Source organism: Anopheles cruzii, chromosome 2 (assembly GCF_943734635.1).
Source record: "Anopheles cruzii chromosome 2, idAnoCruzAS_RS32_06, whole genome shotgun sequence".
Taxonomy (NCBI): domain Eukaryota; kingdom Metazoa; phylum Arthropoda; class Insecta; order Diptera; family Culicidae; genus Anopheles; species Anopheles cruzii.
The window spans coordinates 46456453-46474869 of NC_069144.1; the positions used below are offsets into that span (position 1 = coordinate 46456453).

Sequence of the window (18417 nt, forward strand, 5' to 3'; positions counted from 1 at the left end):
CCTCAACACGGAACACGGCGTTCCGGACTCCTTAAATAGCTATCCCGCGTGTGAGGCGGTGGCCGATGGGTAACACATACGCTGGGCAAAGTGTAATTATTAGTCATTGTTTAGCCGCGTAAGGAGCAGCAGCCGTAACCGAAAGTGATAGGTATTTGTATCGAACAAAGTAAAACAATTACACAATTTGGGCCGGCAGGAAAGGCCGGAAGCGGCCCACGAGAGAGAGATAGGCATATGATAGACGACAGAGAGTGCAGAGAGCGGCAGGAAATGGTAGAGACTCAAACTCGAGACCCCTCACACAGCAAACACCCTGGGCGCGATCTGCACGAAGGAACCGGTGGAATAGAGATCTGACCAAAAAAGAAACAAAAACCGCTTGTAGTTTTTATAGTCGGGACCGCGGGTCCTTCTTCGGGTCCACGTGACCACGTCACTTGATGTCGCACAACAGGGCCACTCCGCGCAGAATCCAGTGGTCGGGTGGTTTGGCCGTCTGGAGCCAGAGCGGTGTGATGTAATTCAAGTCCGTTCGGTTGGCCTTCTTGTACACCGGACACTGCCGGACATGTAGAGAAAAAAGGAACACATATAGAACACCATGATCGATGCGGTCCGGTTCACGCCTCGGTACCTCGTAGAGCTTCGGGTCCTTCGGCGCGGTGGAATTGATCGCGTACACATGCACGACCGGCACCGGCGCGTACAGGATCTTGTTGGTGGCTTCCTGCAGCCGCGCGTGCCGCTTGTCCCAACCGGCCCCGTCCAGGTAGAGGCCGTAAATGTACACGCCCTCCGGTGGCGGTTGCTTGCAGTCCTCGGCCAGCATCTGCGTGACGTCGTTGTGCAGCGTGATCATGTCCAGCGCCCAGCCCTTGTGGGCTCGGGCCACCTCCTGGCGCATCGCCGTGAGGAAACCCTGCGGATTGAAGAAGCCGGTCATCCAAAACATGTTCGGCCGTCGCCGGAAACACCAGCCGTGGAACTGGCCGTTCCGCTCGAGCAGCTCCGTGAACCAGAAGCCCAGCGTGGCCGACACCCAGCTGCCGCGTTTCCACATCGCGGGGACGCGCGCATCGTAGATACTGTCGAGCGCATCGCGGAGCTGCTCGTTCATGATGATCACTCCGTCGATGGCCAGCAACAGATCGTCCAGCGTTTGGCGCACCAGCAGCAGGATCCGTTGAATGCGGTCGATTTCCTGGCGCAAAAACACGTTCATCGGCTCCTGGTGGCCCATGATGCGGAGCCGCTCCTTCACCGCGTACGGATCGTACGGTGCGGGCACCTTTGCGAGCATATCCCGGACCAACCGAGCAACGGTGGCCTCACGCGTTTCCCCTCCACCACCGGACGACTCTGGTGAATGGACACAGTTGCAGTGGCAATTGCATTGGCAGTTTCAGCGCAGTGACGCTTCGCATGCTTACCTTTGGGTTGAATCGAAAGGATCGTCTCCAAAATCACCTGCGTCGTGTTGCTCTGGTAGGTAATGTCGGCGTTCGAGTGCAGTCCGTACACCTGCGGCGGATCGACGAGCGCCATCGTTTCGATCTCTTCCAGGTACTCCTCGAGCGTCTTGAAGCGCACCACACGGTAGTCTTTGTAGAATCGGAATGTGTCCTCAAACAGAGCGTCCGAGAACCAGACGCGGGCGAACGTGTTTAGCAGCCGCTTGTCGTAGTCGTCGGTTACGCGTCCCCCGTATTGCACCTCGCCCAGCATGTAGCGCAACGTTTTCCAGCTAATGCCGCGCTTCGGGTTGAGCGCCTCCAGGTGGTTCTGCACGAACAGGCAGCTCGCCAGCCAGTCGGCCGAGTTGAACTCGTACGGAATGTTCCAGCCGAGCGGCCCGAACTTGCGGCGCTCCTGCACGACCGTGTGGAGAAACGAGATGCCGTAGATCAGCGGGGCGTACAGCGGGGAATCGCTGTAATCGAACATCTCCAGCGACATCGAGCCGTAGGTACGCTTCAGGCCGGCCTTAACCCCGGACGGTGGCTCGTTGGTGAACTTGATCGACATCTGTAGCAGGGTGATGGGAAACTGCGGGTGCGGTTCCGTTGTTATCCATACGCGAAAGCGTGCATGGTGCCCTGATGGTCCCGCACGATCGAGCTCGACCAGCTGCAGCAACAGCTCGTTCATGTAGTCCAGCCCGAGGTGACAGTTTTGCAGCAGCACCCAGGAGCCTTCCTCGAGCGACTGCTCCATCAGTTTGCGGGCATGCACCTCCTGGCCCTGGCCCATCGATATCGAGCGGCACTTGGTGGCGTTCTTCTTCGCCAGACTCTCGATGTTGGGCGTCGGGTCGGAACCCATCGACAGGAAGCAAATCAACGGCGTCAGCGGACGGCTTTCCTCCAGCAGGGCATCGTAATCGACCACCACCGGATCGGCAAACCGTTCGCCGAGCGAGCTGCTCAGATACTTGCGGCTCTGGAAGAGCGTCCGGTCCGGGCACCAGGCGCGAATGAGCAAGAGGCGCCGGAATGGGTCGAGCGAACTGGACGAGCGCGTGCCACCAGTAGCCGCCGGGGGGTACGGGATTGGTTCCTCCTCGGGCGCCTCCTTCGAGAACCAGCTCTTCCACACCTTCTCGCCGTCCCGGATGTGCTGCAGAATGGTGGCGAAGGGCCCCAGTTGGGACAGCTGCGCCAGGTTCAGCCACGTCACGTCGGCAATCCACTTGAAAGGCTTCTCCGGGCACGCGTTGATGTCGAGGGCCGCTCCGCCCTTGACGAACGTTTGGAACTCTTCGCGCGTGATCGTGCCCCGTTCGAGATCGATGTTGAGCGCCATCAGCAGAACGAACAGATACTTGTGCACCTCGTACAGGCCCCGGCACACGTACCGGAAGATGTCGTACGTCAGGTACTCGATGATGTTGCTGATACGGCGCGTCGGAACCGGGTGCCGGTTGGAGCGGGCCATCGAGATGTCGAAGCGCTCGAGAAACTGCACCAGCGACGTTTGGTACATGCTGTCGACCATGGTCATGCTGCAGATCAGAAAGTACAGCACGCTGCCCCGACCGGCCACCGGCCGGTACTCTTCGCGCGCCCGATTGATCTTGGTCTCCGTTTCGCGCGCCACCTTCAGCTTCTCGCGCACCTCGATCGAGGTCGTTTTGCTCGTGTTTAGCACCACGATCACCGTCACATCATCCACCAGGCTGCCCTGCGTGGTGGACAGCTTGTGCAGCAGATTCGCTTCCAGTTCCTGCATCTTGCGCCGGTTCGCCGTGACCCCCTTGATCAGCGCCGTCCGTTCCGATTCGAGCTCCCGCTTTTCGGTCAGGATCACGCGCCCCAGCAGCTGATCTTCGAGGCCGCGCATCGTGACGGTAAAGTCGATGATGGCCGTGCGGGCCGACACCTCCGGTGTGTAGAGCGGGTTGGGCAGCTTCGTCGTCAGGTACATGCGGAACGAATCGTGCACGTCCACCTCCTTGTCGCCTACCTTCACCTTGTACGCGTTGCCTACCTTGATGAAGTTCTTCTCCAGTACGTTGTCCAGCACGGGGTCGAGCTCTTCGCCGATGTCCTCGATCAGTAGCGGGTGGCCAAGGGAGAGCGCGTCTTCGATGTGGTTCCGGAAGTACTTGTGGTTCAGAGCGCTCACGATCAGCCCACAGTCGGCCTCCTTGCTCTTGATCCACATTTTGCCCTGCGACTGGGGGTCGATCAGCAGCGGATAGCGCGTAGCCTTCGTCACGATGATGCCATTCTGAATGGACAGCTCGTCGTTCGGCAGCCCCTGCAGGTTCCACTCGCCAACCGTGGCGCTGTCAGTCAGGCTTTCCGTAATGTCGACGGTCCGCGAGACGGGAATGCGCCGGCGGTTCAGCTCAGCCTGCCAGCTGGCCTGCAGCCCCGTACGGTACTCCTGATTGAACGGGCCGGTGTAGGAGAGGAACCCGGTCAGAATCAGCACGTCGCCCACCAGTCGCTCGGTCTCGTCCTTGAACTGCTCCAACTGCTCCGTCCAGCGGACCCGCTCATCGGCCAGCCCGTTGATCAGTGCCGACGCCGCATCCATCTTGTCCTGGCACTGGCGCGCATCGTCCAGGACGGCCTGTTTCCTCGCCATGGCCTCGTCAAACTGGCGCTGCACGACCGCCAGCTCTTTCTCCTTGGCCTCCAGCAGCGCTTCGGCTGCCCTCTTCTCGGTCATGGCACTGTCGAGCTTCTTCTGCTGGCGCGCCAGGTTCGCCTTGAGCGGCAGCACGTCCTTGTTGACGTCGTAGAAGTCGGCCATCGCCATCGTCCACCGCAGCAGACCGGCCACGTTGCCGCACGCCGCTTTGGCAGCCTCGAACGTGTACAGGGGGTACCGGAAATACGGCACCATCAGGTCGACCGTTTCGGCGTTGATCAGATCGGCCGGATAGCGCACGATCTTGCCCAGGAAGCCGGTGTCGCTCATCACCTTCAGCGACTGGTCCCAGGAGGCGAACATAAACTGGCGCTCGTCGTCCGGCTTGACCGGGGCGAGCCGCCGACGAAACAGTATCAGCACCACGTCCATGATGAGCGTGATCAGGTAGGGGGGTTTGCCGAGCTTCCGGACCGTGGCGATATCGGCGGCCGTTACCGTCTTGAGTGCCGCTTCCGCTTGCTCCAGCGCTGGCCGTGCGGCCTCGAGCTTCTCTTCCGCGACCAGCGTATCGGCCCGAATCTGGTCCACCAGCACGTCCGCCTTGTTCTTCACCACCAGCACGTCGGCCTTCACTGTCTCGGCCGCCCGCTGCGACTCCGTAACGGACGCCAGCACGACTTCCGCCGCGGCGCTCGCGACCACGATGTCCTTCTCCTTCTCTTCCAGCTCCAGGCGCAGCGCGTCCACCGACTCGGCCGCCTCGATCAGCTTCACCAAACCCGTCTGCATGCGGCTGGCCAGGATGGCGATGGTTTCGTGCTTCTGCCGGTAGATGCGCTTGTAGCCGTCCAGGAACGACAGGAACGACTTCGGAGTGACGTGTGCCTGCCGGCGGAAGCGCTCGTAGTACTCGGTGCACACTTCCGCCACGCGATTGTGCACGAACGCCATGATCTCGATCAGCCGCAGCTTCAGCTCGGGTGTGCACACCACGCCGTAGTCGCGCAGGAAGTGGTTCGATACTGCCACCAGCGCATCGGTTGGCCAGCGCTGGAACCAGTCGATCGTACAGCCGGAGATTAGGCCGGGGAATTTAAGCGACCGATTGCGGAACTTTTCGCCCACCGGCGAAAAGCACAGCACCACGTGCAGGTTGGCGCGAGCGCGCGAGATGAAGAACTCGTACAGGTTGTCCTGCGTCGGGATGCGCTTCGGATCGACCCGCTTCATCACCGGGATCAGCTCATTCGTGATCTGATCGATATCGTCCTTCGGGAAGAGGTTCGCGATCTCGCCCGAACTCAGCACGTTGTTGAGGTACTCCAGGAAGCACTCGTCCTTGATGTCGTTGTCCGTGAAGATGAACGTGATGCCCTGCCCGGCCAGCCCCGCCTCGCGGTACAGGTACCTAAGGTCCTCCATCAGATTGGTCACGTTGTAGGCACGCGTCAGTGTGATCTGGTAGCACCGGAAGCCGGCGATAAAGGAGGCCAACCGGGCCAGGCTCTGTTTGCCCGAGCCTCCGACACCCACCAGCAGCGCGTTGCCCCGCGCGGTTCCCATGATGCGCGACACGATCATCAGGTGCACGAGGGCATCGCGGAAAAACACCAAATCCATCGACGCGCCGCGCACCTGCTCGTTGTACTGCTCGAGGAACATCTGTACGCGCGCCGTCGTCTCCTCGAAGCCGACGATCTTTTCGTACAGCTTCGGCGCTGCCAAACTGCCTTCGTCGTCCCCTTCGTCGCCCGTTGGTTCCGGTGCGTCGCGAAGGAAGTTTACAAAATACTGATCCTCCACCGGGTACTGGTCGGGTCCCAGGTCCTGCTCAGCCGTCGCCCTCAGGGTCGTCGTAAACCAGGCGCGATCCTCAAAGTTTGTGAACCGATCCGCTATCACCCGCGTGCACTCGTGTTTCCAAAGCTGGGAACAAAATGGGAACAAATTAGTCAACGTAACGGTCATCTGCCGATGTCGGCGTCGTCTCTCCCCTACATTTATCGTCGTCTGGACCGTCTGACACTGTTCCGTTTCGATTTTCAGCATGCCCTCCCAGATGCGCGACAGGTCGCGGAGGTTGAACACATAGTGGAACTTTGCCGGCGTGGGCAACATCTTCAGCTTGGTGGCCTGCCAAAGCTTGCGCGTCATCGGCACCAGCTTCGCGACGATTGCGACCACTGCCGGTCCAAAGCGGCCCCCGCAGAAGTAGCCCTCGCCGAGTACGCCAAAGATCTTATCGATCGACGCGTTGCTCGGGATGGCGCAGTTGAAGATGCAGAACTGGCGCTTCAGGCGCGGCGGTATGTCGTTGCGCCCGCCGCCCGGGTGGATCATCGCCGCCAGGATCTGCACGTCGAGCACGGTCATGAAGTCGCCCGGTTTGTCGAGCGAGTAGAAGCCCCGGTTCGCCATCAGCTGGCGGACGATCTCGTTCGTCACCTGGTCGCCCCATTCGTTCACGATCGGCATGTTGATGTCGTCGACGAAAATGGACATCCGGCGCTGCTGCGGCGGCCCGTACGTGGTGCCGACGCGCTTCTCCACGTACGACTCGATGATGCGCTGGAACATGTTCGGTGTGGTGGCTGACGAAAAGTTCAGACTCTTCGACAGGTGATACTCCGGATCGTACTGCAGCATGTAGCCCTGGATCATGACGGTCTTGCCGGTGCCCTGCTCGCCGATCAGCAGCACCGCCTTCCGCTGGCGGGCGATCAGGTCGATCAGAAACGACGACCGCACGTTGTCGACATTCGGCACCAGGATGCTGGAGAACTCGGGTACGCTGTCGCTCGGATAGACGTAGTCCTCGACCCGCTCGTTCCAGTGCTGCCAGGTGCCCTCCGAGGAAACGACGTACTCGAACACGGTGTCACCCGGTTGCATCTTGGGCCACTCTAAATCGAAAGAAGCAACAAATCAAAACGCCACACAGCCATTTGAGGTTACAGCTGCACCTTACTCAATTTGGACGGGTGCTTCGCTATAAACTCGCCCATCTTTTCACGGTCTTCCAGCTCGAGCACGGCCCCCAGCGACCAGATGAGCGAGAACAGGAACAGACGCTCCAGGTGCGCGTCGCTAAAGTCAACAGCCGGGCTCTCGTCCTCCGTGGTGGGCGCGATAAGACCCTCGAGCAGATCGCAACACTGGCGAATGTAGATCGCCTCCAGTAGCTTCATTTTCGCGGACAGTTTCGTCTGAACAAACTCGTACAGATCGCCGTAGATCCGGTGAAACAGCCGGCGCAGCAGATCGGCCACCGGCGGTGGTTTCGTTTTCAGCCACCCATTCAGAATGGCTTCCCACTTCATAACGGACGCGCTCATGAATACCATCCCCATCCGGCTAACCGTGGCCGGCGACGCGTTGTCCACGTTGTCCGGCTCGAACACCAGCTTCGCGTTCGGGGCCATCGTAATCCGGTCACCGTTCGCCAGCGTTAGCGTTTTGTTGTCGTCCAGCACGGAGTTGAGGTTCTCGATCCACACCGCATCAACCGGACCGTCCAGCACGAGCCACACGAACTCGCCCTTCTTCACCTTGAACGTGCGGCGCCACAGGGTCGAGAAGATCCCATCGGTCCAATCGTTCGTGGCCACATCGAGGCGCCCGAACATCTGCGGTGCCGTGATGGCCTTCGGGTTCATGCGCACCTCCTTGTGGGGCATCCCCAGCTCCGTGAAGCTCCTGAGCAGCGTCAGGATGCACTGCGTTTTGCCGGCTCCCGTCGGCCCCAGGGTCATCAGACCGTGCCGTACCAGGGACGTTTCGTACAGCTGAATCACCTTCAAGTTCCACTCCGGGTGGTTGACTAATCCGAGCGCCTCGGCACTGACGGCAATGGCGCGCTGAAGCTCCTTGTAGCTCGAGCTGCTCAACCGGATGCCCGGGAACAGACCCTCGATCAGCGAAATAAACAGTGGCTCGTCCTCATCGACCAGCTTCGACACGTTCATGTCGCGCAGGACGCGCATCACGATCATTTCCTCCGTATCGTTCGGATTTGCCCGCTTCTGGGCGCCCAGTGTCCGCAGGACGGACAGGATGTTCCGCAGACCGAAGTCGTAGTGCACCTGCTTGGACAGCTGCTCCTCGCACAGTTTGTAGAGCGTGTAGAACTTGCGGGCCAGCAGCACGTTGTCCTTGAAGCCGCAGCTGGCCAGCTTGACGCGCATGATGATCTGCCGATCGGGCACCATCATCGCCACCGAGCGGAACATGATCTTCAGGTTCTCCGGCAGCTCCTGTCGCCCGGCGTACCCCGGGTTCATCGTAATGAACAGCCCAAACTCGGGGTTTAGCGCCACGGTGTCACCATCACTGAACAGGAACGACGTGCGCTTCTCTTTTCTTGCCGTAAGAACGATGCTGGAAAACATGGCCAAGGGTTACAAGGGCGTTACATCCAGGGCCGCTTCTAATAAGCGGTACCGCATACTTACTGAATCTGTTGCGCGGCCACCGACAGGACGGGGAGCTCGATCCGGTTGAACTCATCGAAGCAACCCCACGAACCTGACTGCGCCAGCCCTTTGTAGATGCGACCCAACCCCCGGAAGTCCATCTGATCGGAGCAGTTGAACACCACGACCAGCTTACCGAGCGCTCGGCCCATGTCCTTGGTCGTCTCCGTTTTGCCCGTCCCAGCCGGGCCGGCCGGTGCACCGCCCATCGACATACCGATGGCCTGGGCCAGCGTAATGTAGCATCGATCGGTAAGCGGCGTGATGGCCAACCGTTCCGTGACCCCGAGGTACTCGTTCTGATAGATAAAATCCACATCGGTAATCTTGACGATGACGTCCTCCGTTTCGTCGTCGTAGTAGAACCGGGCCTGCTTTTGCCACTCGAAATCGAGGGCGGTTCGCACGCGCAACCGTACGAGATCGTCGAAGATGTCGCGCTGGTGCACGTGGATCGTAACCATCGTTTCGAACCGGATGCGCTCCAGCTTGGTCAGATCCTTAACCGTCAGCTCGATGAGGCTGTTGAGCAGGTTCAGAAACAGATTGTTGGTACCGCGCATCACGTTCTTGTCCGTGCGGCAACGGCGTAGCGCCAATTCGGCTTCCGTCGTCCACAGCAGCTGCACCCCGACTAGGCCCGCCTGGCCACAGAATTCCTGGAAGCCGACGATAAAGTGAAACTCGGGGTTCGCCAAGCACTGGGACATCTGGACCAGAATGGACCGGATGGTGTCTTGCATCTCCACCAGCAGGCTGCCGAGCCAAAGCTCCACACCGCCCACACAGTGGACGGCGTTGGCCAGCGGTACCCGTTCGCCGTTGTCCGAATAGAGCGCCACGATGCGGCCCACCGTTTTCGGGTCAAACTCCACCCGTGCCACGGCGTCGAAAATACTCAGCAGATGCGGTTGAATCGAGGTGGGATCGGAACTTTGGCCCAGAATCTCCAGCAGCACCGGATCGGAAATGAAGAAGAAACGTGGAAACAGTAGCCGCTTCGATTCCAGGTACCCGGTCAGCGACTTTTGGCACGTCTCCAGCTGCTCCAGCAGCGAGGTGAGTGTGTAGGACATCACGTCCTCCCCGGTGCAGCACTGCACTACGTTCGGATTGTCGCGGGCTCGGAACATGATGCGCACCCAGGTCTTGTCAATGCCGGCGAACCGTTTCGCGTCCTGCGGTAGCTGCTTCGAGATGTCGCCCCCAACAAAGACGGCCTCCAGGTATATCCACAGGCTCTGCACCTGGAGCCACTTCTCGAGGATCTCGCCGGTGTTGACCAGTTTGTGGAGCCACAGCATGATGTCTTTCTTGAAGTGCGCATTGAACCGGTTCGAAGCCAACGAGTTCACGATCATGATGCTGTCCTCCAGCAGCGCTACGATCTCGACCGTTTCGGCCGGTTTGATCAGCAGTTCACCTCGCGCTTTGAACGGTGCAAACTGAAGGACCACCGTCGACCACTCGGCCACGACCGAGCGCAGTTTGCAGTCGATGTCGTTCTCTTTGACCGCCCCGATACACGTATCTTCGATTTCGTCCGAGTGCGCCAGCAACGGTGCCGCCATAACGTGCTGCAGCGTGAACGCGGGCGACGCAACGTCGAACGTACAGCCCAAAACGCTATTCAGCTTCTCCCAATGCCGGTCCTTCATGGCGTCGGTGCACATGAGTTCCAGGAGCGGACAGCTACGGTTGAAGTCGTCGATCTTGTTCTTCAGCTCGATGTACGCCGGCCACTCCCGCATCGCTTTCGGTAGCTTCCGGCAGCGGTTCTCGAAGTCGATCAGTTTGGCGTTGATCAGCTCGATGTTCACCTCCTGCCAAGGCGTTTCGTAGTACGACTCGATGCTCTTCATCACCTCCAGGTACAGCGTGTACAGTTTGTTGAGCAGATTGAACTCCTTCTTGCGCCGCTGCAGCACCGGATACTCGTTCACCTTCAGCCCCAGGAACGCTTCCCCGTTGGCGTACATCTCAAACTTGCGCCACAGCTCGTCGAACCGGCCCTGGAACATGAGCAACCGATCGCTGGCTTCTTTCGGCGGGATGCCTTCCTCGAGCGGGCCGCTGGTCTCGAACTGCGAGTCAAACACTTCGATTTCTTCGTTAAACTTGGCCACACCCTCGGCCAGCTCGCGCTGGAGTGGCACCTGCAGCGCTATGATGTCGTTTTCCACCTTCTCCACCCGACGGACCATCGCCTTGAACGTGTCCCTGATGCCGTACACATCTTCCACTTGTTCCGGCCCAATCGAAAGCTCCTCGAAGCCTGCCAGTGTACGATAGGTTTGCTCGATGAACGTGAGATCGACTTCGACGAAGGAAAACTGTTCGCCCACCGCCTGCAGGCAGTCCATCGCCATCCGGATGTCGTCCAGATCTTTAAGCGTTCGTTGCAGCGTCTTGTCGTGCGTGGCGATAAACTCGACGATTTCATCGATCCGCACGACGTAAAATGCCAGCAGTCGCTGCAGGACGGTTCGCACTACCGGAACAAGTCGAACGACGATCGGTCCAACGTGCCAACGGTACGTAACGTCCGTCAGATACGCTTTAATCCTTTCGAACAGTTCCGGTTTACGTTCCAGCTCGACCAAGAACAGATTCTGTCTCCACAGGAACTCGTGCCGGTCGTAGGTGCTGCGCAGGACGTAGCTAATGTCCGGTTTGAGCAGCAGCAGTCCGCCATCGAACTCGTGCACGATCCGTACCACTTCCTTGTGCTCCGAGATGAGCTGAAACCAATTGCGTTCGTACCGCTGCTCGGTCAGCACCGGGCGACGCATTCGCCGCTCGCGCGACTTGGCCTGCTGGCCCCAGGTCGAGATGGCGTAGAACGTTTCCACCACGTTCAGGATGACGCGCTCGAAGGAAAACTGAATCTCTTCCAGCGAGGGCTCTATGTGGCAGCAGTCGGTCTGCTGCAGCAGCATCTTGGCGATGATGAGGGGCCGAATCTCGGCCAGAATGGCCGCCTTGTTGGATTGCAAGCGCACGAGCTCTAGTCGGGAGCGGAGTCCCTCGAGCGAGCTCTTGACCATGCGCACGAACACGTTCACGAGCCGGTTGTTGAAGTACGCGAACAGCTCCATGCAATCGCCGTGCAGCTGTGGCACGTCATAGTTCAGTGCCCCGTAGTCCTGATAGAGCGCTTCCCGGTGCGCTTCGGGAGTGGGATTGATCGGGACTTTGTACATCCGGTCGAAGCGTACCCAATCGAGTTTATCGGTCGGTAGTTGCTCCTCCTGGCGCCGGTTACCGTCGGTGATCTCGGCCAGCGGTAACTGATATCGCCGATTCCCTGCCTCGTCCCGGTCCGCGACCTCAATGTTCGTGCAAAACTTGTTAATCAGCTCCACCACGGAGCCCTCCATGGCTTGGGAACGTTTCTGCAGCTGCCCTTGCACCGACTCACGGTACTTGATGTTCATCTCGTAGAACTCGGCCGCCTCAACCGGATCCGTCGGTAGCGTTAGGAGGTCGGTGCTTTCGAACGAGCTGAGCGTATCCTCTACCCGAGTCTGCCAGATGTCGTAGATTTCCTTGAACAACTGTTCCGTTTGTGTGATCGTTCCCTCGAGCTGGTCGAGAAAGCGACCGAGATTCAATGATTCCCAGCTAACCACAGACAGTCCGGGCAGGAACGCCCGGTCCAGTTTGGCCAGCGTTGTTCGCATCAGTGGCAGAAAGATCGGTGGAATGCTCTGCCGTAGGGTATCGCTTTGGCGAAGCAAATGCTTGGCCCTTTCGTACTGCTGCGCAATCTGCCCCTTGCGCTGCACCATAGCGATGGCAAAGTCCGGCGCCGGCAGGCCCAGCTTCACGATGGCCTCCGTTTCCTTGATCAACTGCTGCACCCAGCGGTGAAAGTTGACACTCAGGTAGTTCCCACCTTCCTGCTGCCGGCTACGATAGATCGGCAGGCACAGTTTGGCGGCGGCCATTTCGGCAAACTTTGTCCACGCCTTGTGGTGCACCAGTTCGTAGTGGATGAGAACCTCGCAAAGGTAGTTGTAGTACTTGACACACAGTTGCGCCTTCCGATGGTTCACGACGCACGGGCGACGCTTTATCTCCCCGATCGGACCGTCCATCTGTCGGAACAGCGAGCGGGACCACATGATGCGACCGACGGTTTCCGGGATCCCCTGCGGGATGGGCGGATCGGCACGGTTTTCGTTGTACACGTCCTTCAGTGTGCAAATGTGCTGCTCCAGCAGAACGGCCACGTCAAGGTAGCGGCGATCGAGGCAGAGGCAATCGAGCTGAAGTTTCTCGAACCGACGCAACACCAACAGGCTGCCGTCGGCGGTGCGTTCGTGCGCCAGCAGTTGTTTCACGAACCGCTGTAGACCCAGCTCGGCCGCCTCCACCTCGCCCAGGTAGTGCTTGTAGTCCGCGTCGAAACGATGGTCCGTGTGAACCAAAGGATCGTACGGCTGCGACGTAAGCAGCTCGTAGGCCGCCCGAATCTTGCCGGAGTACGGCTCGGTGCCCGAAATGGCCACCCGGTCGATCACCTCGTACTTCAGGTACAGCTCTATGACGCGCATTATTTTCGACAGACGCAACTTGAAGTGGTTTAGCTTTCCGAACACAAACACCTCCGAACATTCCCACGGGGTCTCGGCCATTTTCTGTACCGTACTCTGATACTGGCACCGGAAGGCCGCATCCAGTCGCTGGCACACGTCAATCTTGCCGATCAGCGCCTCCTTGGACTGATCGTAGACTCGAACGGTGTTGCGGTGCGTCAGGTACGATCGGCAATTGATGATGATCTGGTTGGCCAGTTTCGTTAGCAGGCCCGTGATGCGGTCGGCCGTATTGTAGTAGCCGGACGATCTGTACACCTGCCGCACGACTTCCAGCAGCGTCGGCATACTTTTCGTCGCTTCCCGTGGCTCGCAGCGGTACAGGGGATCCCAGAAGCGCTCGATCGAGCTGAGAAACCGGACGTTGTCTCGCGATTCGATCAGCTTGCCCGACAGCTGCGCGGCCAGCTCGTCCCACAGCCGCACCAGTTTGGAGCGTGAAATTTTGAGGCACGCCAAAAATTGCCGAAACACTTTCTGCTCCGTAAACTCGCTGATCGAGGTGTAGCGTGTTAGCACCGTGCGCCAGTACTCGAGCTCGACCGCTGGGCCGACGTAGTGCGGGGCTGCCTCTATCTGGTCACCGCGTGTTAGCGCCAGCTGAATCTGCTCCATCCATCGGTGAAAGATCCGCTCAACCTCACTCACTCGCTCCCGATCGCGGGCTGTCTCCTGGACCTGCACCGGGGTCAGCAGGAAGCCCTTGTACAGCCGGTGGTCGACGGCGAAAATGATGCGCTGAGAAATGTCCTTTTCGGTGCTTTTGAGGAAATTTATGAAACGATTGACGCCATACTTGAAGTTGCTTTGCTGCACCTCGCCGCACTGGCCGTAGTCGCGGATCGCATCGATCGCTGGGCTCAGGACGTGCTCCAGCAGTAACAGCAGCGTGTAGACGATGGAACGCTCCGGAGTAAAAACGGCATGGCTAAACAGTACCTCCTGGGGGGGCAGGGAATGAAGAAATTGAAGGCAGGACTAATGCCGGACACGGTTTACACACTACAGCGCCAGTACTCACATCACCAAGTCCCTTTGCCTCGATCGTTTTGGCGTTGCTATGGCGACTAACAGCGATGAAGAGGTCGGTCACCTTTTCGCGCTGCCCGTCGGTGATCCATGCCTGTTTCGTGGGTTGCTTTTGCTTTGCACTGTACCGGCCCGTCTCGATGCCGGGCGGAGGCCTCATATCGTAGAACAGCAAAATACCCTTCACGCCGCCGACGCTGAAGAACTGGTCCAGCAGCAGCACGTCCGCCGGGCGGTCGGCAATGCACTCGATCACGCAGTCCTGCTCTTCGCCCAGCATCACTGCGGCCACCTCCAGCACGTGCCGGTGCTTGGTGGCCAACGCATTTAGGCGCTCCATTCGCGCTTCCTTCGACTGCTCCAAGCTGCGCTGTAGCTGCTGTTCGTCGGTAATTTTGGGTGGGCTTCCGCGGCGCCGCTTCACCAGCTGTATTACGTTGCCAATTTTCGTCCCCACACCGATCACGCCCAGCACCTTCTTCAGATGCTCATTCGGATCCCGTTCGGCCATTTTATCGTACGGGCTGTGTTCTCCGGTGCCTTGTCGCCAGCCAGCCAGTCAGTAGCAGCCTGTGAGTATGAATGATGCTACAAGTTCGCTTATGTGCAATGGTTACTTGGACGTTGGAACGTTTTGCAATGCATGCTTCAGGATGCGCGCGGTGTGAAGTGCGTGACCCGTTGCTGATGGTAACCGTCCTGGCAAAAAAAGCTCCGACCAGGCGGAAAAGGTTATCGGCTCCGGAGTTCCCTACAATGCCCCGGGCATTGTTATGGCCATTTATTGAGCCCTGATTAGCGAATGAGGCAAGTGCCTGTAGCTTGTTGGCGAACGTTGGCGCTGATAACGGCAAACTAATCGTGCGTGCGCCGATTTATCTAACAATCTGATAGCGGCGAGCACACGGCGGCGGGAGGCCTTCTGATATCGCTGTAGAAACAATATACAATAATCGAACCGGAGCGATTGGGGGCCGATTTAAGCTGGGGGCATCCGGCGTACTCACGCAAAGTCAGTTCCGTTGCGGAGATGGACCAGAACGAAGAGTATGTGTCGCGTGCTCTGTTGGTTTGCGCCTCCCTCTCATCTCGATCTATCTTCCCTATCTTCTGGCCACAGAGTGCGATCGTTGGTGAAAGGTGAAGACGAACGGAGTGAAAAGATTTCCCTATGGTGGTTCCCCGGGCTGACGGGCGTGATCGTCGGGATCTACTTTCTCGTGCACTGGAATTGGGTGTCGATGCCGATGGCGCTACGACGGGCCGATGAATCCCTGTACCCGGACCGTTTCATCGCGGAGATCGCGAAGCAGCATCTGTTCGAAATGGCCAACGTTGGGCCGCGGGTGGCCGGTAGTTACGTGAACGATGTCGTGACGGTGGGCTTCCTGAGGCGCGTGATCGAGGACATCGCCGACTCGGCCAATCCGGTGCACCGGGTTGAGGTGGAAGTACAGAGCGCCTACGGGGACATGTTTCTCGACTTCGAAAAGTACCCGCAGACGAGCGTGTACCGTGGCATTCTGAACGTGGTGGTTCGCCTGGTGCCGAGTGTAGGGCCCGAGCCGGACCACTATCTGATGCTCGGGTCACACTTTGATAGCGTTCCGCAGAGTCCGGGAGCCGGTGACGACGGTGCGATGAGCGTCGTTATGCTCGAGGTGCTGCGGAAACTTTCGCAGACCACGGCACCGTTCGCGCACGGCATCGTGTTCGTGTTCAATGGATGCGAGGAGAACACGCTGCAAGGATCGCATGCGTTCGTTAAGCACCACCGGTACTTCGAGAAGGTGCGCACGTTCATCAACATGGACGTGGCGGCGAACGGGGGGCGTGACATCATGTTCCAGGCTGGGCCCAAGTATTCCTTCCTGATGACGGTAAGTCGCTGCGAGGGCCCTGAAGGCGATGATCACGGAGTAATGGGGGCCTCCTCCTTTCCTAGTACTACCGGGACCACGTGCCACACCCGTACTGCACTGCCGTGGCCGAGGAGCTGTTCCAGGCCGATCTGGTACCGTCGGAGACGGACTTTTACGTTTACTCCAAGTTCGGCCAGGTGCCCGGAATGGACTTTGCCCACAGCACCTGGGGCTACCTCTACCACACGGCGTACGATGCGTACGAGACGATCCCCAACGAAACGCTGCAGCACACCGGCGACAACGTGCTAGCGCTGGCCACGGCATTGGCTAACGCCGGCGAGCTGTACGAGATGGCCGAGCACGAAGGAAGCAAAGCGGTGTTTTTCGACTTTCTCAACTGGTTCCTGGTCTACTACCCGCTGTGGGCTTCCATCCTGCTCAACGTTGGCCTGTCGCTAATCGCCGTGGCCACCATCGGCGTTTCGTTGTGGCTCACGATGCGTCGAAAGGTGGTGCCGTTCCGATCGCTGGCGCTGCAATGTCTAGCTAGCGCGGGTGTCATTCTTCTATCGATCATCGTCGGTGCCGGGCTTTCCCTCGCGCTGGCCGCCATTCTTAACGCGGTGGGCTCATCGATGAGCTGGTTCACGCAATCGTGGCTCATTGTGGGCCTGTACGGATGCCCCTACCTGTTGGCCACCATCGTGGGGCCACTGCTTTTCGTTCGACTAACGCGACACGTAGGTCAAACCCCCGCAGAGGATCTCCTAAGCATGGTCAAATTTTTCCCCCTTTTCCCCTCTCCCGCAGGACCAACTATCGCTGCAGGATCGCGTGCAAATTCTGCTTCACATGACGTGCCTTCTGTACGCGATTCTGCTGATTGTCCTGACGGCCGTAAGCATCCGGTCGGCGTACCTCTTCACGATCGCCATCCTGTTCTACACCGTGACGGCGCTGGTGAACGTGCTCACGCGATACAAGCCCTTCCACTGGATCTACGTCCATTTGATCGGGCAAATCATTCCCATCGCGTACTACAGCTCCATATCGATGACCAGCTTCGCCACGTTCATCCCGATGCAGGGCCGCGGTAACGCCGGGTCCAATCCGGAACTGCTGATTGCCCTGTTCGCGATCCTGCTCGGGCTGCTGGGGACCGGTTTCATCGCACCGCTCCTTACTCTCGCCCGCAGACCGTACTGGTACGTGGGTCTTGTTGGCCTGTTCTTCGTGATCTCGATCATTGTGATGGTGACGGAGGCAGGGTTTCCCTTCCGGGCTCACACGTCCCCGCAGCGGTACTACGTTTACGTGAGTGGCCGTGCTCCCTGCGAATCCCCGCGCACACACACTCTGTGTCATTCTTTTTTTCCCCCGTAGCACATCGATCGCAACTTTTACCACCTCAACGGCACGGTGCGCCGCTCGGAGACGAAGTACTACATTCACCCGCAGGATCGCCACACGCCCGATCTGATCCAGGATCTGATCCCGGAGATGGCGTACGCCACGCAACCCGGAGACGAGTGTGACCGGGAGCTGTATTGTGGCGTTCCGTTCTACCAGAACACGCACCACGGACAGCGTGAAAATGCCTGGTGGCTACCGGCCGATGTGCGGCCCGTGTTCCCGTTGCCGGTCGAGTTGCAGACGCTGGGCAAACAGGTGGATCCGGTCGCCGGTACCACGACGTTCACGTTTGCCGTCACCGGACCGGATCACATGAGCTTCTACGTGTCGCCGGTGGCGGGCGTTCGGTTGATCGCCTGGAGCTTCAGCGACGCCGTCCCCCGTAGCGGCCTCCCGTGGAACGGGCAGGATGTGCATTTTATCAACTACGTGCACGGGCTGCAGGATCCGACGTACGAGTTCACGATCACGGTGCGGGGTGAGGCCAGCAAGGCGTCGGAAGCCGGCTGGAGCTTCTACCTGAACGTGGTCGCCCAGTACATGCACCACGAGGAGTATCGCACGGCCGGGTTCCAGCGGTTCGTCGATCAGTTCCCGCACTATGCGCATGTGGTGGCCTATCCGGCGTATCTGGAAAGTCGGATATTTTAACGGTCGATAAATAAAGGGCACTGACTGAATTGAGTGTTACGGTGTTTCCTGTCGGTGTGTGCGGTGAAGCGTGGTCTTTCTTCTTACCGCGCCGATTGATTACGTCGTCGTTGTCGTCGTGTTACGTCGTTTGCGGTTTGACACATTAGTTCTCAGTCTCGCTTTCTCTCGTCCGCTTCACTCGCTCTTTTCTTTAGGGGGGGGCGCACACATTTAAATTGATCAATTGCCGGTGATGTTGACTCCATTCGACAACGACAGCTGCAACGCAGTACAATGGAT

The 18417-nt window shown here is 59.0% G+C and overlaps 2 protein-coding genes across 2 annotated transcripts; one reads left to right on the forward strand and one right to left on the reverse strand.

Annotated features, from left to right (window-relative positions):
• Positions 1-436: 436 nt before the first annotated feature.
• LOC128277818 (dynein axonemal heavy chain 8) lies at positions 437-14717 on the reverse strand. Its single transcript, XM_053016348.1, has 7 exons — positions 14199-14717; positions 8556-14119; positions 7073-8481; positions 6103-7007; positions 1434-6030; positions 638-1362; positions 437-562 (listed from the first exon to the last, which is right to left on the reverse strand). The coding sequence occupies exons 1-7, from the start codon at positions 14715-14717 to the stop codon at positions 437-439; spliced, it is 13845 nt and encodes a 4614-aa protein (XP_052872308.1).
• Positions 14718-15236: 519 nt separating this feature from the next.
• Positions 15237-18135, forward strand: LOC128279172 (endoplasmic reticulum metallopeptidase 1-like). Its single transcript, XM_053017891.1, has 5 exons — positions 15237-15253; positions 15327-16086; positions 16152-16811; positions 16882-17385; positions 17455-18135. The coding sequence occupies exons 1-5, from the start codon at positions 15237-15239 to the stop codon at positions 18133-18135; spliced, it is 2622 nt and encodes an 873-aa protein (XP_052873851.1).
• The last annotated feature ends 282 nt before the right edge of the window (positions 18136-18417 follow it).

What these genes read in the sequence shown, in the direction of transcription:
- LOC128277818 (XM_053016348.1), bottom strand. Translation starts at nt 14,717, where the DNA reads ATGGCCGAACGGGATCCGAATGAGCATCTGAAGAAGGTGCTGGGCGTG. An exon ending in AGGCAAAGGGACTTGGTGAT is followed by an intron (nt 14,120 to 14,198) that starts GTGAGTACTGGC and finishes CTGCCCCCCCAG; the next exon opens with GAGGTACTGTTTAGCCATGC. An exon ending in GAAGCACCCGTCCAAATTGA is followed by an intron (nt 7,008 to 7,072) that starts GTAAGGTGCAGC and finishes CTTTCGATTTAG; the next exon opens with AGTGGCCCAAGATGCAACCG.
- LOC128279172 (XM_053017891.1), top strand. An exon ending in AGTATTCCTTCCTGATGACG is followed by an intron (nt 16,087 to 16,151) that starts GTAAGTCGCTGC and finishes CTCCTTTCCTAG; the next exon opens with TACTACCGGGACCACGTGCC. An exon ending in CGCAGCGGTACTACGTTTAC is followed by an intron (nt 17,386 to 17,454) that starts GTGAGTGGCCGT and finishes TTTCCCCCGTAG; the next exon opens with CACATCGATCGCAACTTTTA.